Below are 16,943 nucleotides of genomic sequence, written 5' to 3' on the forward strand. Positions count from 1 at the left end.
TTCAAGGCATAGTTTTTATATTTGAGTCAAGAAAGATGGAAACAACACACAGCTTTTATCCTGGGAGCTCAAAGCACTTTCTCAATGCAGTAATACAGGAAGCCTCAGCTTATGGGAGACTGTTGACAAAGCTTTTTCTGGTTCATAAATTGCTCGTGTACTCGTTTACACTGCCATCAGTTTGTAATCCCTTATTTTACTTTCTGAGTATTTTTTAAAATACATACATGGGTATGTATTTTCAACGAAACTGAAAATTTCTTGAAATCAGGAGCAACTTTGTTTCTTAGATCCTTTTCCATTCCCATCCCCCTAGTACAGCATCCTCTGCTCAGTGAGCAATTGACCTAAAAAGACACAATGAAACAAAGTACCAAAATCATTTGAGGAAATATTTTATATTCAGATATTGAATTAAGCTGAGCAGAGTACAGATTTTTTGGAAGGAAGCTTTTGTTTCTTTCTTTAAGTGTAGTGAGAATTCAAGATTTTCAGGTCATCAAACCAAGATCATAGAAAGATGATGGATCAGTGGCAGGCATATTGATTCCCATCCCCCAATCTGTGCCATGCACATCTATATTGCCTTCTATGATAGATGGAAAAAGCACCTGCCTACTCAGCTTGGTCATGGAAAGATTCAAGGCAGATATGAGTGCCGAAAGAGGCTTTGAAGCCAGCGAGCCTTAGGAAAGTCTACTGGTGTGGCACAGTAAGGAGCTGAGACACAAGGTACTTTTTTCAGGGTCCTTAATGAAAAAAATGTTTCTGTCTACAATTCAGCTCAAATGTACTAATCGTGTCATCTGCAAAAATGAGAAGGTTGACTAAGGTTCCTTTTAGCACTTCATTTTTGTCACAATAATCTTAGTATTTATTCAAGACATTATACTAGTGCCTTGTCTGAGGACACAGCAACAGAAACGAAACTGTCCCTCTTCTCTGGAAACTTAAATTCTAAGGGGTAAGGGATGGTGCAATTTCTACACAATAAATAATTATGAGGAATTTTAAGCAGGAATACAAAAAAGCAGGAGAATGGAGAAGTTTTTGAGGAAGAGGAAGCACCCGAGCTAGATTTTAAAAGAAGATTAGGGTTCTTAAAACCATGGATCTTCAGTCACGGATGGATTCCATAATGAGAAGGAATGGTATCTAGCTTCCTTCATTCAAATGAATCACTTGGGGGAGGAGATATTCAATTCATTGAGCCACATAATTAGAAACTAACTGAAGTAACATAGATCTTTTCCATTTCACAATGAAAAGGTAGGTGGTTCTTCTAGGTGGAAGGGGAAGGTTTCCAGCTACCCACTGTGCTTAGTTATTGGCACTTCCTGCTTCCAGAGATAAACAAAGTTATTTCATAAGCCTGGCTCATGCTGTCACATTCAGCTCTCTCCCTGCCCAAAAGAAACAGGCAAAAACCGAACCCTGAACCATTAAGACCAAGGAATGTGACTTCAAAATAAGTGCATGAAAAAGATTCAGATAATGTTAATAAAGCAATGCCAAAGTTAGGGACAGTGTGAACTTCCTTCAAGTTATCCTTCCTCCAACTCCAAGACAGCCATTCTGAGCTATTTCTGTGTAAGAGCTAGGCAGAGTATGTTCATCTAGGTCCTCTTGGCAACATGACTAGCATTTCTCATCAAATGAGGGCCATTCCATAATCCTTTGCATTAAGCAGTATAGTACAGTAGAAAGATCTATATAGTTCTACAGTCTGAGCATCAGGGTTCAAATCCTGCTTCTAACATTTACTTCCTTTGTGAACATGGGTATTTTGGGTCCCACTTTCCCCTTCTACAAAATGAAGAAGTTGGACTGTGTGGCAAATTACCATCCAATTCTAACTTTATGATTCTAAGACTCATAGCTTCAAGAGTTCCTGGCAGAAAGTGGCCAGTATAGTGAAGACCCACCTTGACCTGTCAAATCACAATCTTGATTGCAATTAGAAAGACCTTGAACAATACAGCTGCATAAGGAAGTCATAGAGCTCTGAAGATGACAAGAAGCCATCTCATTCAAACATTCTGCTCCAATCTCCTGAACAAGGAGAGGAGTTATGCCATTTAACTGGATTGTTTGAACATCATATATAGAGCTTTTAAGCACTATTCCCAAAGGTGAGTTGGAAGTACTATGCATTAAGTCCACACGATGCTTTTCCTACACATTTATATTCTGAGTGTACTGATAAGCCCTCCTTCTTACTAGTACAGCTTTTTTCCCCCAGTCTTTCACCGGACTCATGCAGTGAGGAGGCTTTTCAAGTACCAGCAAGACAACCAAATGTTCAAAACCATACACAGTTAGTTCAAAGTCAGTGGAACAAATGCTAAAGGCAAGAGCAACAGCTAAATTAGCCAAGTGAAATTAAACAACTAAAAAGTGATTCTATCCATTTGAGCCAATGCTGACAGATGAGCTAAAATGGACTAAAAGCCCTGGAAACAATAGGAAAATAAAAACCGGAGACTCGAAGAGGATTTTCATTTTCTCCTCATTGTTTCTGATGCTATTTGGGTCCTTTCCAGTTAGTAAATGGAGACTTGCTTTATCCCCTTTCTAGTCTCATTTTTGCAGCTAATAAGGTCCTTCTCTCTAATTCTGCTTGCTTTTCTATCAGCTGCATATGCATCATCCATTCAGAAACATGGAGGACATTTTTAAAGGAAAAAGACAGAAGGAGCATTATTAGAAATGAACTACAGGGGTATGTTGAGAAAAGGTGTGGTAGGACAGGAGCCCTAAAAGTAAAATTCTGGTCTCGTAATTTCTATAAACTAGACAAACTAGAGGGTGTGGGTTCCAGGAAGGACCAAGAAAAGATGGCTGTGTAAGGACAAAGTAATGAATCTATGACCTTTCCTCAAAAGTTTTCCATAAGTCATTTTATCTGACATATATAATTATTAAACACACTAAAATGAGTGGACTTGTTGAAAATCTTAGTGTACACCCATTTTAAATAGTTGAATTAATTTCTATCTATGATCACATAGCAATAACTAGCCAATTTTCTTTCTGAATTGAAAATTACTATACCCATTGTACATTTACCATTTCCTTCTTAACACAGGATATGTCCCTTCTATTACTTCATATCTTCCAGGCTACTCATTTTAATGTTAAGTTGTCACCTGCAGCATAAATAACTCCTCAGTTAAGCAAAGACCTCAAAAACTATCTTAGGCACAGTGGAAATGATTTTAAAACAAGCTTATAAGGGGTACCATGGTATAGGAAGCTTCAGGGGAGGTCAGTGAACTGAAATTATGGGAGTTTTCTGCATGCCAAGTCACAAAAGGTTATTTCCTCCAACAGCCTAAAAGAACTTCATTAATTCCATGAACGTCGTAGTAGTTAATAATAATAGCTAACATTTATATACCGTTTACTATGAGCCAAGCACTGTGCTGAGTGCTTTACAAACATCTCATTTGATCCTCTAACCCTAGGATATAGGTGCTATTACTACCCCAATTTTACAGATGGGGAAATTGAGGAAAAGAGAGGTTAAGTGACTTGCTCAAGATCTGATAATGTCTGAGACTGGATTTGAACTCAGACCTTCCAGACTTCAGGCCCAGTGCTCTATCTACAATGCCACCTATCCAATCTATCATTGCTGATGTAGGTACTCCCTCCAACAGTGTAGATTACAAGCCCTTTCTAATCTTCTGAGACTATTGTCTATGTTTTTCTACAGGTAGTATTTGGAGCCAGCAGTGAAATGGTATACTGATTTGGTTTCAGGGCAGATAAGGTGAAAATTCATGTATTAGAGTCCATTGTTCCAGAAGTCTGAAGGTCACTTCTCTTACACAATTCCTGACTGGTAATTTGCTGCTGCCTACTCATGGTCCCCATGTGCCCATCCACTGGGCATCAGATAACTGTAACTTTAATCCTTCAAACACTTTGATATTCCAAGACTAGCAGTCACCACCAAAAGGATGTTGTTGTTAAAGGAATGGGCTTTATATCCCAAAGAGATCAAAGAAGGAGGCAAAGCACCTCTACATGTGCAAGAACATACACATATACACATTTTATATATACATACACATGCAACTATATGTATAGTTGTTTAATTAGTGGTTGCAAGTAACTGGAGACTAAGGGAGTGGCCATCCATCAGGGGATGGCTGAACAAATTGTGATATATAAATTTAATGGCACTATTATGCCCTAAGAATTGATGAAAGGGACCCTTTTAGAGAAACTTGGAGCATCATTATAAAAAGCAGAGTAAACCAAACAGAACCAGGATAACATTTTATACTGCAGCATCATTATAAAAAGAAGAAACTTTGAAAGACTGAAGAACTGACCAATGCAATGACCAACCATGAATCCAAAGGACATATGAGGAAGAATGCTACCCACCTCCTGAAAGAGGGGCAATGGAGTAACACGTAGAACAAGATACATATTTTTGAATGCAGATAATATGGACATTTGCATTGCTAGACAATTTTTCCCCCTAAGGGGAGGAGGAGACAGGAAGAAGAGAAAATAAATGTTTATCAATTGAAAAAAAGAAATTTAATTTTAAAAAGAGCTTCACTTTACTCTCTATTTTGCCAATTTTAAAACAACACACATTTGCATTATAAAAGGTAAATAATGATGCCCTGAAAACATTCAAGTTTAGAATTCTCCAAACCAGAGCCAACTATTTTAGAAGCACAAAATTATTAACATCCATATACCTTCATATCACAAAGTCTCTGGGAAGTAAACAGAAATGTAATAAATAGGTTTCCTGCTTTCTAAGATGCTTTTACAAAAAAAAAAGATAATTTAAATGTTGATATTCAAACCAAACAAGTGACTTATTTGACTCAAGCACTTTTGAAGTTTTACAAACAGGAAACTGGAATGGGGTAGTTGGTTTAGAGTAACAAATATTATCAAGACCCATCATCCTCATCCCTATCTTGGGAGAGCCATGTAAACCACATAACATTGAACACTAGAATCAACAAAATAGGAAATAATGCAATGCCTGATCAAAAATTACCAAAGGTAAACAATGATGTCACTTAGGGAAGGAACAACATGAACGAGCTAGAACAAAACCAAAAATCTGAGAGTTTGGCATTACAGTTTGTTCTGGTACTAGCTAAACAAAAACTCGACTCTTCCTGCTACAGTTTCCAATCAATCAGTAAACATTTATTTAGTGCATTTTCAGGGCCAAGCACCATACTAAGTGCTGGGGATGCAAAAAGAATCAGAAGACAGTCCCCACCCTCAAGAAGACTGCAATCTAATGATCCCCCATAATTAGCAAAATATGAAAATCTATAATTGATAATATCTACAATTAAAATGCCACACATAAGTCACTCCTACCCTGACATTTTATTATTATAAACATAAACACCCAAAATTATGATGCTTTCTTTGCTGGATAATTTTTCCCCAAACAAAAGGAAAAAGAGTTTGCTTTTTAAAACTGAAGCCATTACATAATAATTTCATGATATTTGCAAAAAGAACTGAGTCTTGGAGCATGCATTGCATGGACTTTTTTTAGCAAGGGTGCTATCAGCTCACAAAGCTTAAAAAACATTGTACATCCTATTCTGCTGGCCCTGAAAGCAACCTCTGGCCTATAGTTGGAAACATTTTTTTTTGGTCAGGTGAGTAATAAAGTGCCAAATGCATTTATTTTATTGCCCGTGTGACTGTTGCATGTAGGAATGGTAACATTTTATGGGGACTTGTATATTTATGGTGCTTATTTTCAAGGCTGCCTAACATTGCAGTTGACAGGACAATATGGGAGCAGGAAGGGGCTTATGTTAAGAGAATGAAGTTGCTCCCTTGAGAAGTAATCACGGATAAGAAGCACACAAAAGTCACCCTTGCATCAGGTAACTGCCTTTGCTGCCAGAAGCTCCAACTAGGGAATGCACTTCATCAAGGTTCACTTCATAAGCTGAAGCATTCTCTGGCTCTGTACCTATAGTTTGTGTGAGCAAATTTGCAGAGGAGCTGTAAAAGCTAATCTTTAATGTTATACTCATCATTAAGTGCTGAAATATTATTGCCCATCAGGAGGTTTTACTGCTAGTTTGCAAATATACTTACCTGAGTATCATGAAAGAATGCTGCCTACTAGTCAAATAAAGCCTATTGGAGGGCATTCACCCTTAAGCTGGTGCTGCAGGGACAACTATCTGATGAGCAGAGAAGAATGCTCTGCTTAAATGACTTTAACACACACCATATCACTGCACCATTTTGTGCTGAGTGACTGCAGATACATTCCCAAAATAACATAGGATTGGTTTTCCTCTTCTTGTTTTTGTACCTATAATAGTGGGTCAAAACTGTACTTTGATACAACTGCCCATTAATTAACACGAAAATCAGTGGATTAAATCAAGCACACACTCCTCTTCTCTCAGATAAAGTGATTTGCTAAAGTAAAGGTCTAGCCATGCTACACACAACCCCTCAATGGCTCTCTATTGCCTCTAACATCAAATATGAAATTCTCTGTTTGACATTTAAGGCCCTTCCCAAGCTGGCTTCTTCCTGTTTTACTGATTCCATGCATTTGCACTGTGTATCCATTATGTTTGGAATGCTCTCTTTTTCTCTGCTCACCTCTGATTCCTAGTGTCCCTGGCTTCCTACTTGATGACAAACCCACCTTTCAGTTCATAACCCAATTTCTGCAGGAGGTATTTCCTGGTCTCTCTCAACCCTCCTTGCCCCTTCCTTCTAAGACTACCTTCAGTTTACACTGAAGATACAGTATATACCTTCTATGTATATATGCGTGTGATTGCATATACATATACACTCTCTCTCTCTGTAAATATATATATATATATATATATGTGTGTGTGTGTGTGTGTGTGCATATATATATATATATATAGCTTCTATATAGATATTTGGTTATTGGTTGTTATCAGTTATGTGTTCATTTGTATGTGGTCTTCCATATTACTATTTAAGCTCCTTTAGAAAGAGGGTCAGGTTTTTGCCTGTCCTTGTGTTCAGTACTTAATATAATGCCTTGCACATACATAGTAAGGGTTTAAAAAAAGGTTGTTGGCAGAAAATCCACTCAATCACTAAAAATTTCTTGTGTTACAAATAGTAAATCTAATGAGAGAAAGAAAATCCAAATATCAGCCACATTCCTAGAAAATTCTGAGAATTCTAGAGCTGATCCTGGGACCCTCTTTTTCTGATGATGTGGCTAGAACAAATCTCACTTTATGCAAATATTCAATTAGCAGAAAGAAAATGGGATGGTTTAAGTTAAACACATACTCTCATTTGCTCAAACAATGGGAACAACCATCTGTGTTAAGAATATAACATATCAGAAGCATTCCCAGAGCATCCTAGTAATTCCAGAATTAAACCTGAAGTTGTCTCCTGAAGATAATAAGGTTAGGGTAGCTCAGAGATATAAAAGGAGGAAACAGAGAAGGGTTATTTCTGATCCAAATTGTTTTATAAAACCTACTCAAAGTAAGTGATTGAATGATGCTGGGGATTATTTAAGTGTTAAAGACATAGGGCAATTTTTTTTTTTTATTCCCCTGGGACAGTTGTGGAGAGTAAAAAAATTTGAAATTGTAAAAAATAAGGATAATAATTAATCGACAAGCATTTATCAAACTCCAACTCTGTGTTAGGCACCGTGAGGGAAAGGACACAGGGTAGGCACACTGTAAGAAAGATGAGGAAAAAAAGAAAAAAAAAAGGCATTCATTTAGAAACAACAAGACTCCAGATGTGGTAGCACCTGATTCTCTGCTGCTTTTTGAGGAAGTGAAAGTAGGGATGGAACGAAGATGGTAGATTATTTGCATCTTGGAGTTCTGAACTGTAATAGGGCTAAAACTTATCAGGTGTCTGGCTCCAACATGGTGGAGAAAGAGAAGACCACTAGTTTGCCTTAGGGGTGGGGCGGGGGGGAGGGAGAGCAACTGACCCAATTGAGAAATGGAAAAAGACAAAGCTTCCATGCACATGGCTTGGAAAAGATAGGGAAACACAGTACCCCAAACAACAAAAACAAATAAGAAATCAGTTTTACTTCTTTAAAAAATGAGACAACTGCCATAAAATATATCTTAAACTGTCAGAGTAAAAGGTATAACTTTTTGGATAAGACTAAAGGGTTCTGTGGACCCTAAAGAAATAGCCTTGAGGAAGGGAAAAGAAAGATTATAAAAATTGAGAAAGAATTAGGAACCAAAATTCTTACATTGAGAAGTATCAGCTTCTAAAAAGTAAGCAAGGAAGATATCACAGCCTGGCAATGGGTACTACAGAGGGCAATGGGCACTACAGTATCTTCTCAATTCCTACAACTGACAACTTCAGTCTAAGTAATGCATCTCCTAGAGCAATCAAGCCTTTTTGAAAATTCCATCAAAAGAGAATGACCCAGAAAAGTTTAAATAACTCTTGTATTTAGGTGCATGTCTCATGAAAATGGCCAAAGTGACTGGCAAACCACTTTCTTGCAATTAAAAAAAATGCAAGTGGGAAGGAGTCAACTGGGAAAATTAATACAGAAAAAATATTCAGAGATGTCTTTATTCCAAGTATAGCCTTAGGCAGCTTATTGACCTAACTGGGCTTTAGTGTCTTCAATTATAAAGCGAGGATGTTAAGTTAGATAATCTCCAAGGTCTAACAATAAACTCTATGATATTAAGTATGAATGCTTAAGATTGACTGGAAACTTTGCTGAGTCCTAGGATGGGACATGAGAAAGTAAATTAAGTAGCAATTTCCTCAGGGATAGAATTCCTGAACATCCATTTATAAAAGAATTGCATTTATTTTCATTTAATAATTCTGTTTAGAAGCCCTAGGCACTGAAGTCAATGCTCCCAAATCTCCAGTGCTATTTGCCATGAAGTAGTTTTCTCCTCATGTGAGTGGAAAAAAAGAAAACCTTAAAGATTCATGAGTTAGATGACATGGAGATGGCATAGGAGCAGGCATTTTCACAAAGTAGAGATTCACAGTGTACGTTAGAGATGACTTTTAGGGGCCTCGATTTTTCCCAACGTTATTCCTAACAAGATCTTCAATCGTGTAAGAATTTAGAATCTTAAGAGACAAAACTCTAAAGTGTACAGCTATATAGACTGACCTCCAGATTCTGGCCTACATAAAGGCAAGGAATATTTAAAGGCCATTTGCCTGCTTGCCCCACCCAAATTCCACCAAATTGTCAGCTTGGGACTTTAAATGCATAGAAGCAGTGAAAGGGATAATTGAGGATTAGATGTCTTTATTTCCCACATATTTAAAGTAATCCAGACTAAGGGTAGGGAGATTTTTAACATCGGAGCAATATGAGTAGCAATATGTGTAGTATACAGTAGCTTCAGTCCCAAGTCAAAGAACAATCACTAGGGATAGTTAGTTTAAAATTGATCATTCTTTGGTCTCCTATAGTCCCAGCTCTAAACACAGGTATTGATTACAAAGGGAATCCAGTAGAAAGTTCATTGTGAGAATTTATAATAACATACAAGGTGACTCCAAGAGTTAACTGTGAATTTGCATATTAGAAGACCACACACTGTTTTTGTTTTAAATTAGGCATTCCTGGGGCAGCTAGGTAGCACAGTGAGTAGTCACTGGCCTTAGAGTCAGGAGGAGCTGAGTTCAACATCTGACACACTTATTAGCTGTGTGACCTTGGGCAAGTCACTTAACCCCAATTTCCCCACCTTCCCCCCCTCCAAAAAAAATTAGGCATTTCTATAGAATCAATTGCTTATCACTTTAAGTTTTGCTTTCTAAAAGAGACAGTACAATGACTGCTGAAATCTTTGCTTATGATTTGGTGAGATTTTTATAGATATGTCGAATTTAATTAAGTTCAATGTTCAACTATGACAAAAGAATTCTTTAAAAAGATTATGATTATTATTGGGGGTGGGGGGGAGCAATTAAGGATATGGACTAGACCTGTGATTTTACTGATTTAGAGATTACCAAAGTGAGGAAAGTCCAACCACCAGTGGAGATGGCACCCGCTCTGCAAGATAAAGCCTGAGAGAGTCACTTAGTGCATTGAGATATTAGCTGATTTGCCACAAGTCACAAAGGCAGTCTGTGTCTGAGGCAGAACTGAACTCAGGTCTCCCTTGCTTCAAGGGCAGCCCTCCATTGGCTATATCAAGTATAGAATGGATGTTTATGTTTGAGAATGGCAAAATAGCATGAAATGGGTAGTAAACAAATAAAGTTTGAACTGAAAGAATATGTGATTATGGGGAAAATGCATTTAGGAGCAATACCACATTTTGGCCATTTTGCTACGAGTACAAACAAAATTCCAGAGAAGAGTGTTTCTTGTGTATGTTGTAGTGATTGTCATTAACAGAAGCTTCCATCTAGTAGCTCTACTGGTGATGTGATAGCATTTATTTGCTTTATTTTGTTAGAGAGAGTGAATAGTCACTAGCCTTCAATTTTCATGTCAATTACTGAAAAAAAGTTCCCATTTTCCATACGGTCTAGAATTGAAATTGACTTAGAATCACAGAACTGTCAAAAATTTCTTTTACAAAAAGGTTTGCTTTACAGAGACTATAAAGAAGGTGTCATCCTTGACACCAGCATTCTATATTCATGCCTCTGGTCTATGGAAAAGAAATGTTAAAAAACATTAAGGAATGTCAGAAAAGATCTTAGAAAGGCTCAGCTGTCATGCTTTGTGCCTCCTTTGGCTTGCACTGCAGTCAGCTACAGGACGGAAGATGTCAGAGGTTGTCTTTTGAAAACTACTAACAAGGAAAAGAAGACTACTAGGAGAATGTTATTGTCTCCCATGGACTTGCCTTTACTAACTGGTCAGTCTGACACATTTCTAGATGTTCAAAACAGGAAGCCCTGTTTTAATTCAAATTAAAAGAAAACATACACTAAGTCTATTTTCTATTTACAAGTCCAAGAATTACTCCAGGAAAATCCAGCACCGAAGATACATAGAAGATAGTAATGTCTTCTCTCAGATTGACAAACTAAGAGACATATAAGATTATGTTTAAAAAAACTTACTCAACTTCATCCTTTACAATTACATAGTACCGCTTTCGGTATTTCATTTGAAAAGGAACACAGTTTACTACCTACTTACTTTAACTGCATTCCTTAAATCACTGCTGCATTCCATGTGATGCCACTTAGTTAGCAATGAGGAACTTATCATGTTAAGACCACATACACAGCAATTAGGTCTGAGTCATAAATAACTATAATTCCTGATGTTTCCAGAAACGAACAATTAAACACCATTATGTTAATGCCTGTTTTCCGCAATACATTTGGGGGTTTCACTTGGGGAGGACTGGGGAAAATTACTTCTGTACCACAGTAGGGGCAAGCACTTTTCATAGGACCACAATCCAGCTCCATTATATTCTTTATTAGACTGTTACTTTTTTCATTTTCACATTTATTTTTAATTAGCAAGCAATTCTGTGTACATTCTAGAGCTTGGGAGATGAAGACAGCTAAATGTTGTCTCTGTCCCAAATCCAGAATGGTAATGAATAATGTATGGGCTCATACCTTCTCCTTTAAAGGCTTCTCATGACAAGGCAGTGAGCTTCAGTCTTCCACAAGAGCAGAATGGGGTCTGCTTGCCCTAGTGCTTGGAACAATGTTCAAAACATTTGGCCAAGTAGTCACTTCTTTAGAAACAGTGGTAAAGAGTTTAACTCCACATGGCCCTGGAAAGTCTTTTGCCCATGGTGATCTACCCTTTCATGGTAATTCTATTCTTCAGGGAACCTGCTAGTCCACCTTGTCTTGGCCCCAGATTTTCATGGCTTTGATGTGATACTCAGCTGATTGTTAGAGCTTTCTTACAGGTCCCCACCTTTAACCGATGACAGCAATCTTCATTTTCTTTGCCAGAAAGTCTTTTTACATTCTGGGTTTGTCACTAATTGATCTGCTGAATAATTGTACTATAGCCACCCTGACCCATTTCTTTTGCTTTCGGTGTATAATACGTAGATATCATAGTCTAAGCCTAAGTCCATTTCAGGTTCCCTTCCCTTGAACCCACTCCAGGACAGGTAAGTCTCCAAATCTAAGCCTAAGTGCATCATTCCACAGGAGTTCTTCACCAGGGATTCTTAACCTGGGGTCTATGAATTTTATAAAAAAATAACCTAGTAACTGTATTTCAATGTCATTGGTTTCCTTTACAATTTTGTGTATTTTAGTTTATGCATTTAAACATATTATTCTGAGAACTGGTCCATAGGGATCACCATATTGCTAAAGGGGGCGCATGACCCTCAGAATGCTAAGAACCCCTGCTTCACACATCTTTTTTTTTTAGTTTCTGAACTCTAATCATCACAGTAAACTCAGGTTCCCACTTACCCAGTGTCTCTATTTCCCTTTTTGCCAAAGTGTTACCTAAGTAAAGTTGGAGGTTAGTTTTCAACAACATGATCAACAACAAAATTTTAGTAATGTCATTACTAACTGTGGAAAAATTTAGGTTAATTCTTAAAAATCTAGTAGTTAGAATATTTTAATTTTCTACCATGAAAGAGGACTGAGAAAAATGAGAGTAAAATGAGAGAATACGCTTTTTTTTTTGATCATCAAGTCAACTACCCCCAAACCTTAAAATCAAGATAAAAAGGAATATCAAATAGATTTGATAAGCATGGAAATCATTAAACCATGAAGACGGCTGATGTCGTAACAAAATTAGTAAACAGCCACTAAAAATTCATTAAAAGTAGATTTATTGTTGTTTCTCTTTTTTGAAAAAAAAAATCTGTGCAATATGTGCTGTTCAAGACATTTTGGAATCTCGTTTGTTGTTCATCTCTTCTCAGGCATCAGTTTGGCAATGCTAAATAAGAAACATGGTACAGACACACAATTAGTAAGTACGAGAAGTAAGAAGGACAACTGTAATTTGTGTATGCTATTTTCCCAAATGCCCAGTCATATGTTGAAATATTTAATTCAAAGTTATATAGACTAAGTCTTTGAATATGATCATATATACTACATTCATTGTGTTTAGAAAAAGGAAAAAGACAAGAGTAGATCTGCTTTCAACCAAACAAGGTTTCAAACTGAATTACCTATTTTTTCTTACAGAACTGTATGAAACCATGATTCAAGTTTTCTTAGTAATCATTTTAAATGTAATTGCAGGATCCAGTCTTAATGGTAATATGGACAGATTGCATTTGCATTGGCTTTCCTCTGTGATGTGTTTTTTTTTAACCTATTTGAATCATTCAAGGGAGTAAAAATGAGATGGAAACAAGAAGATTATTTTTTTCCCAGTAGACATGTTAGTTTCTTACTGAAGAAGCTACTCTAAATAGTTAAATTCTAAATTTTCAAATTTCCCATTCAAAGAACATCAATTTATACACATGGTTTCCAGACGAGAGAAAGGGAGGGAAAGGGAGGGTAGGGGAAGAGAGGGGAAGAGATTACATTGTGTTAAACAAATGGATTGATTCTCTGCTCTGTAGTTTAAATAAGTGGAGTAACTAAAAACTAGTTACATAAAAAAGTTAATAATTAGCTTATTAGTAGTAATTGCACATTAATAAGCACATTTTTAAGACATGGTCTATCAGTTGATCCTTAAAGTATACATTTAAGTCTTACTTTAATGATATTTCTAAATTGTGGTGGAATTCAAAATATTTCCAAAAGTGAGACATTTCTTTACATATGAATATTTCATTTTCTTAAACAGAGAATCTTCTTTTACTTAAAAAATTAGAATACCAAATAATAAGGAATGTAAGTAAAAAAATATATCAAACATTATGAAAATTCAGCAAGTACTTCACTCTACTGAGTGAACTCTATTGAACATTCCAATTTTTAGATTAATGACTACTGTCTAACTTACATGATGGTCATACAGCAGGCCTCATATTCAAAATAATTGTAATTAAGGCAAAATCAGCTCCTTATGGGCCCAAAGATTCTGTATGTATGACATGGATAAATTAACACAGATATGGTGTACTTTACGTTTGTATTGCTTGCCTTATAGATTTCAACTGTAGGTTTAAAAATTGTATCATGGCAGCCTTTTGCATTTTATAACCTCTATAATTTATAAACAGATGAATGAGTCATCGGACTCACAACATTCTCTCCTAGAGCTGTTTATCAATAATTAAGTCATTTTCTGTGAATGCTATTCAACGTGTGAAGGAGGAAAACATGTTTTCTATATAAACCAGGCATAAACCCCTTGAATGTACTATATTTTTCCCTCTGATCCAATTTCCATCTGCAGTACAACATCCATTTGGCCTGCAATTCTTTTCTCACCAGATTCAACCAAAAACAACTGATTTCCTCTCTCTAACAATCTATAAGAGCTTAAAAAAGAAACCAATTTGCAATGAAGGAGACTGAATTTCTCATGGTTGGGTTGAGTCAAGCAGAATAAACAGCTAATGCACATCTTGGTAAATTGGATTAGGCAGCTACAATGCCCAGATTCATCCTCCCTGCCCCTTTATCCTCTTCTGTCTCTGTTACCAGAAATACAAGATCTTTGAATCATCCTCAGAGAGAATGAATGCCCTTGGCCAGTGTCACAAGTAAACTATACTAAGGGATCTACATAAGAGTTTAAAGCAAATGTATGATTAAAGGACTATTTTTAATGTGCTAACAAAACCACATCTAAGCCTTATTAAAGTGGTAAGCAAGAAGGAAGAGATGAAGATCAGTTTTAGGCACACTATGTTATATTGCTTAGCTAGGAAATATAAACACACTAACCTGAGAATACAGAGTACCGTATTTGTCAGTCCCCACGTAATTGGATGTGGCTGTAAAAACTTCTATATATAATGACACCTCATTACTGATCAGGACAACAGTAATAAAAATTTGGCCAAACTTAAATTTGCTTTACTTAACTTTCTCAACTAGTAGCACCAAATGATAAAGAAAGGAAGTTGCAGTTTTCTCAATAATATTAAATGCCCCTTTTTATGTTTAATGTATCATTCTGAGCTCATTTCTAAAAAGTAATATTTTGCACAGCATGAAAGCTCTCATAATTTTATAGAGTCCAAAATGTATGGTTTTCTGTGAATTCTTAGCAGTCAGTCTTAAATGGAAGCAAAACAACAGCAGAATTGAACAGGAACCAAACCTCTAGTTTCTAAACCTGGCCCCAATAGTTAGTTTGTCAAGGATTTATTGGTCCCTAATGGAGAGGAGTGGGACATTTTTTTTTCTTTTAATGAATGTAGCTCTGACTCTAGCTATACATAACATAAGTTGCCATGTTATTCACATATCACATTTTCTTATGTAATATTTAGCAGGGAGAAAAGAGCTGTTTAATTCTGGCTGCCCACAGGTGTTTTAAAATATTCAAGGTCTTCTCAAATTGTTGCCCCTTTAAGTAGAGAGCTGCATTTAAGAAATGTATCCCAAATCAGGTGATAAGTCATAGCCATATTTCATTTCTAATTCATTCTGTAATTCTGAATTGGAGAAAATTCAGAGCTTTCCTTTATTTCTAGAACTACAATAGCACAATAAAGCCAATACTTTTATATCTTCATATGTATACCTTTACATTTGACCAAAATCTTCAGGAGAATCTTTGTAAATAATGAGTCTGTTTTGAAGAAAGAGAGATGTATGCTCTCTACTGGGAGCTTTTTATTTTACGCTGCAATTTAATGAAGATCCCGGTACAAATTCCCTAGATTTTAATTGATGAGAAGCAGCCTGATTCCGGTGCATTATGTAGGTGCCAGTTTATGAGATGTCAGTTTGCATATATGAAATGAAAAGCCCCTTGGCTAAAAAAGAGAAACTGAAATCAAGTGTGAGTTACAGCAATTCTATCCCATTAATGCTATTGGTCATGTGGTGTATAACGAAGAAAGATTCTGGGGAAGCAGCATGTAAGAAAATCTTAGCTAAAAAAAAATTAAAATATGAATGCTCTGAAACATTAGAAAATTAAACTAAAAAGTAATAATACTCAAATTTATGATGTAAGTGCTAATATTAGGCAAGGATGTATGCTATCAACTTTATAGTTAGCTTACTTCACACATGAACATTACTTAATTATCGGAACATATCCCATCTAAGACTGACCTGCCTATTGGCTTCTCCATTGCAATGGATGCAATGCAAATATATGGAGGCCAGGCTTGGGACAATACATAAAGAAACTCTACAAAAATGAAAACTTGTGTTCACAATGTTAAAAAGAGAAAAATTACCAGAAATGGAATCATAATGCAGGGTAGCTACTCTGAAGAGCTGAAAAGGCAACCCTGTATGTTTTTGATTTTAAAACATTATCCTGCTACATTTAGGAGCTTAATTTATGGAACAATCAAGTGAGTTTTATATTTAACATAAAATGCCTGGCTATTATAAATTGCCTTGGATGAACATTTATGGGGACAGAGTTTCCGTGTAACTTCTGAACAACTTGTCACTTTTACTGATGAGCGGTGATTTGTAAAAAATGATATGCTAACTAATCTGACGACACAATTCAAGGACACAAAAACAGCCATCAAGAAACAGCCAGAACTTACTTTTAAAGCCATTAAATTAATCAACATAGCTTAATTAAAGTCCTATTTGCACCTTTTTATTAAACCTGTTATTAACGTAGCTTTAAATTTAACCACTAACTCAAGTTGTCTGCAAAATTTAGATAATGAGCCATTGTTCACACAAGAAAGAACAAAACATGCCTGGGTAGACCTTTGTCTCCAAAGAAGTTTTAGTTTTCTTTCATAACTCAGACATGGATTTGTCCCTCCTCTCTTCTAGCAGTAACTTACCACAGCTGGCAATGTGTTACCTTTAAAGTTACCAAAACTGTTGTGGGGAAGTGAGGTGAAATCCTTAAGACAGTA

General features: G+C 36.3%; 1 protein-coding gene across 10 annotated transcripts in view; it reads right to left on the minus strand.

The window, feature by feature from the left end:
- PARD3 (par-3 family cell polarity regulator) overlaps positions 1 to 16,943 on the minus strand; it is a 721,872-nt gene that overhangs the window by 211,527 nt on the left and 493,402 nt on the right. Inside the window, exon 21 of one of the 10 annotated variants that reach the window (XM_036761383.1) lies at positions 12,777 to 12,901. The exons of the other annotated variants lie outside the window; for them this stretch is intronic. Within the exon in view, the coding sequence (XP_036617278.1) occupies positions 12,871 to 12,901 (31 nt within the window). The 3' untranslated portion in view covers positions 12,777 to 12,870. Of the gene's footprint in view, positions 1 to 12,776; positions 12,902 to 16,943 lie in introns of those variants that run through there. 10 annotated transcript variants of the gene reach the window in all.

This window comes from Trichosurus vulpecula, chromosome 5 (assembly GCF_011100635.1).
Source record: "Trichosurus vulpecula isolate mTriVul1 chromosome 5, mTriVul1.pri, whole genome shotgun sequence".
Classification (NCBI taxonomy): domain Eukaryota; kingdom Metazoa; phylum Chordata; class Mammalia; order Diprotodontia; family Phalangeridae; genus Trichosurus; species Trichosurus vulpecula.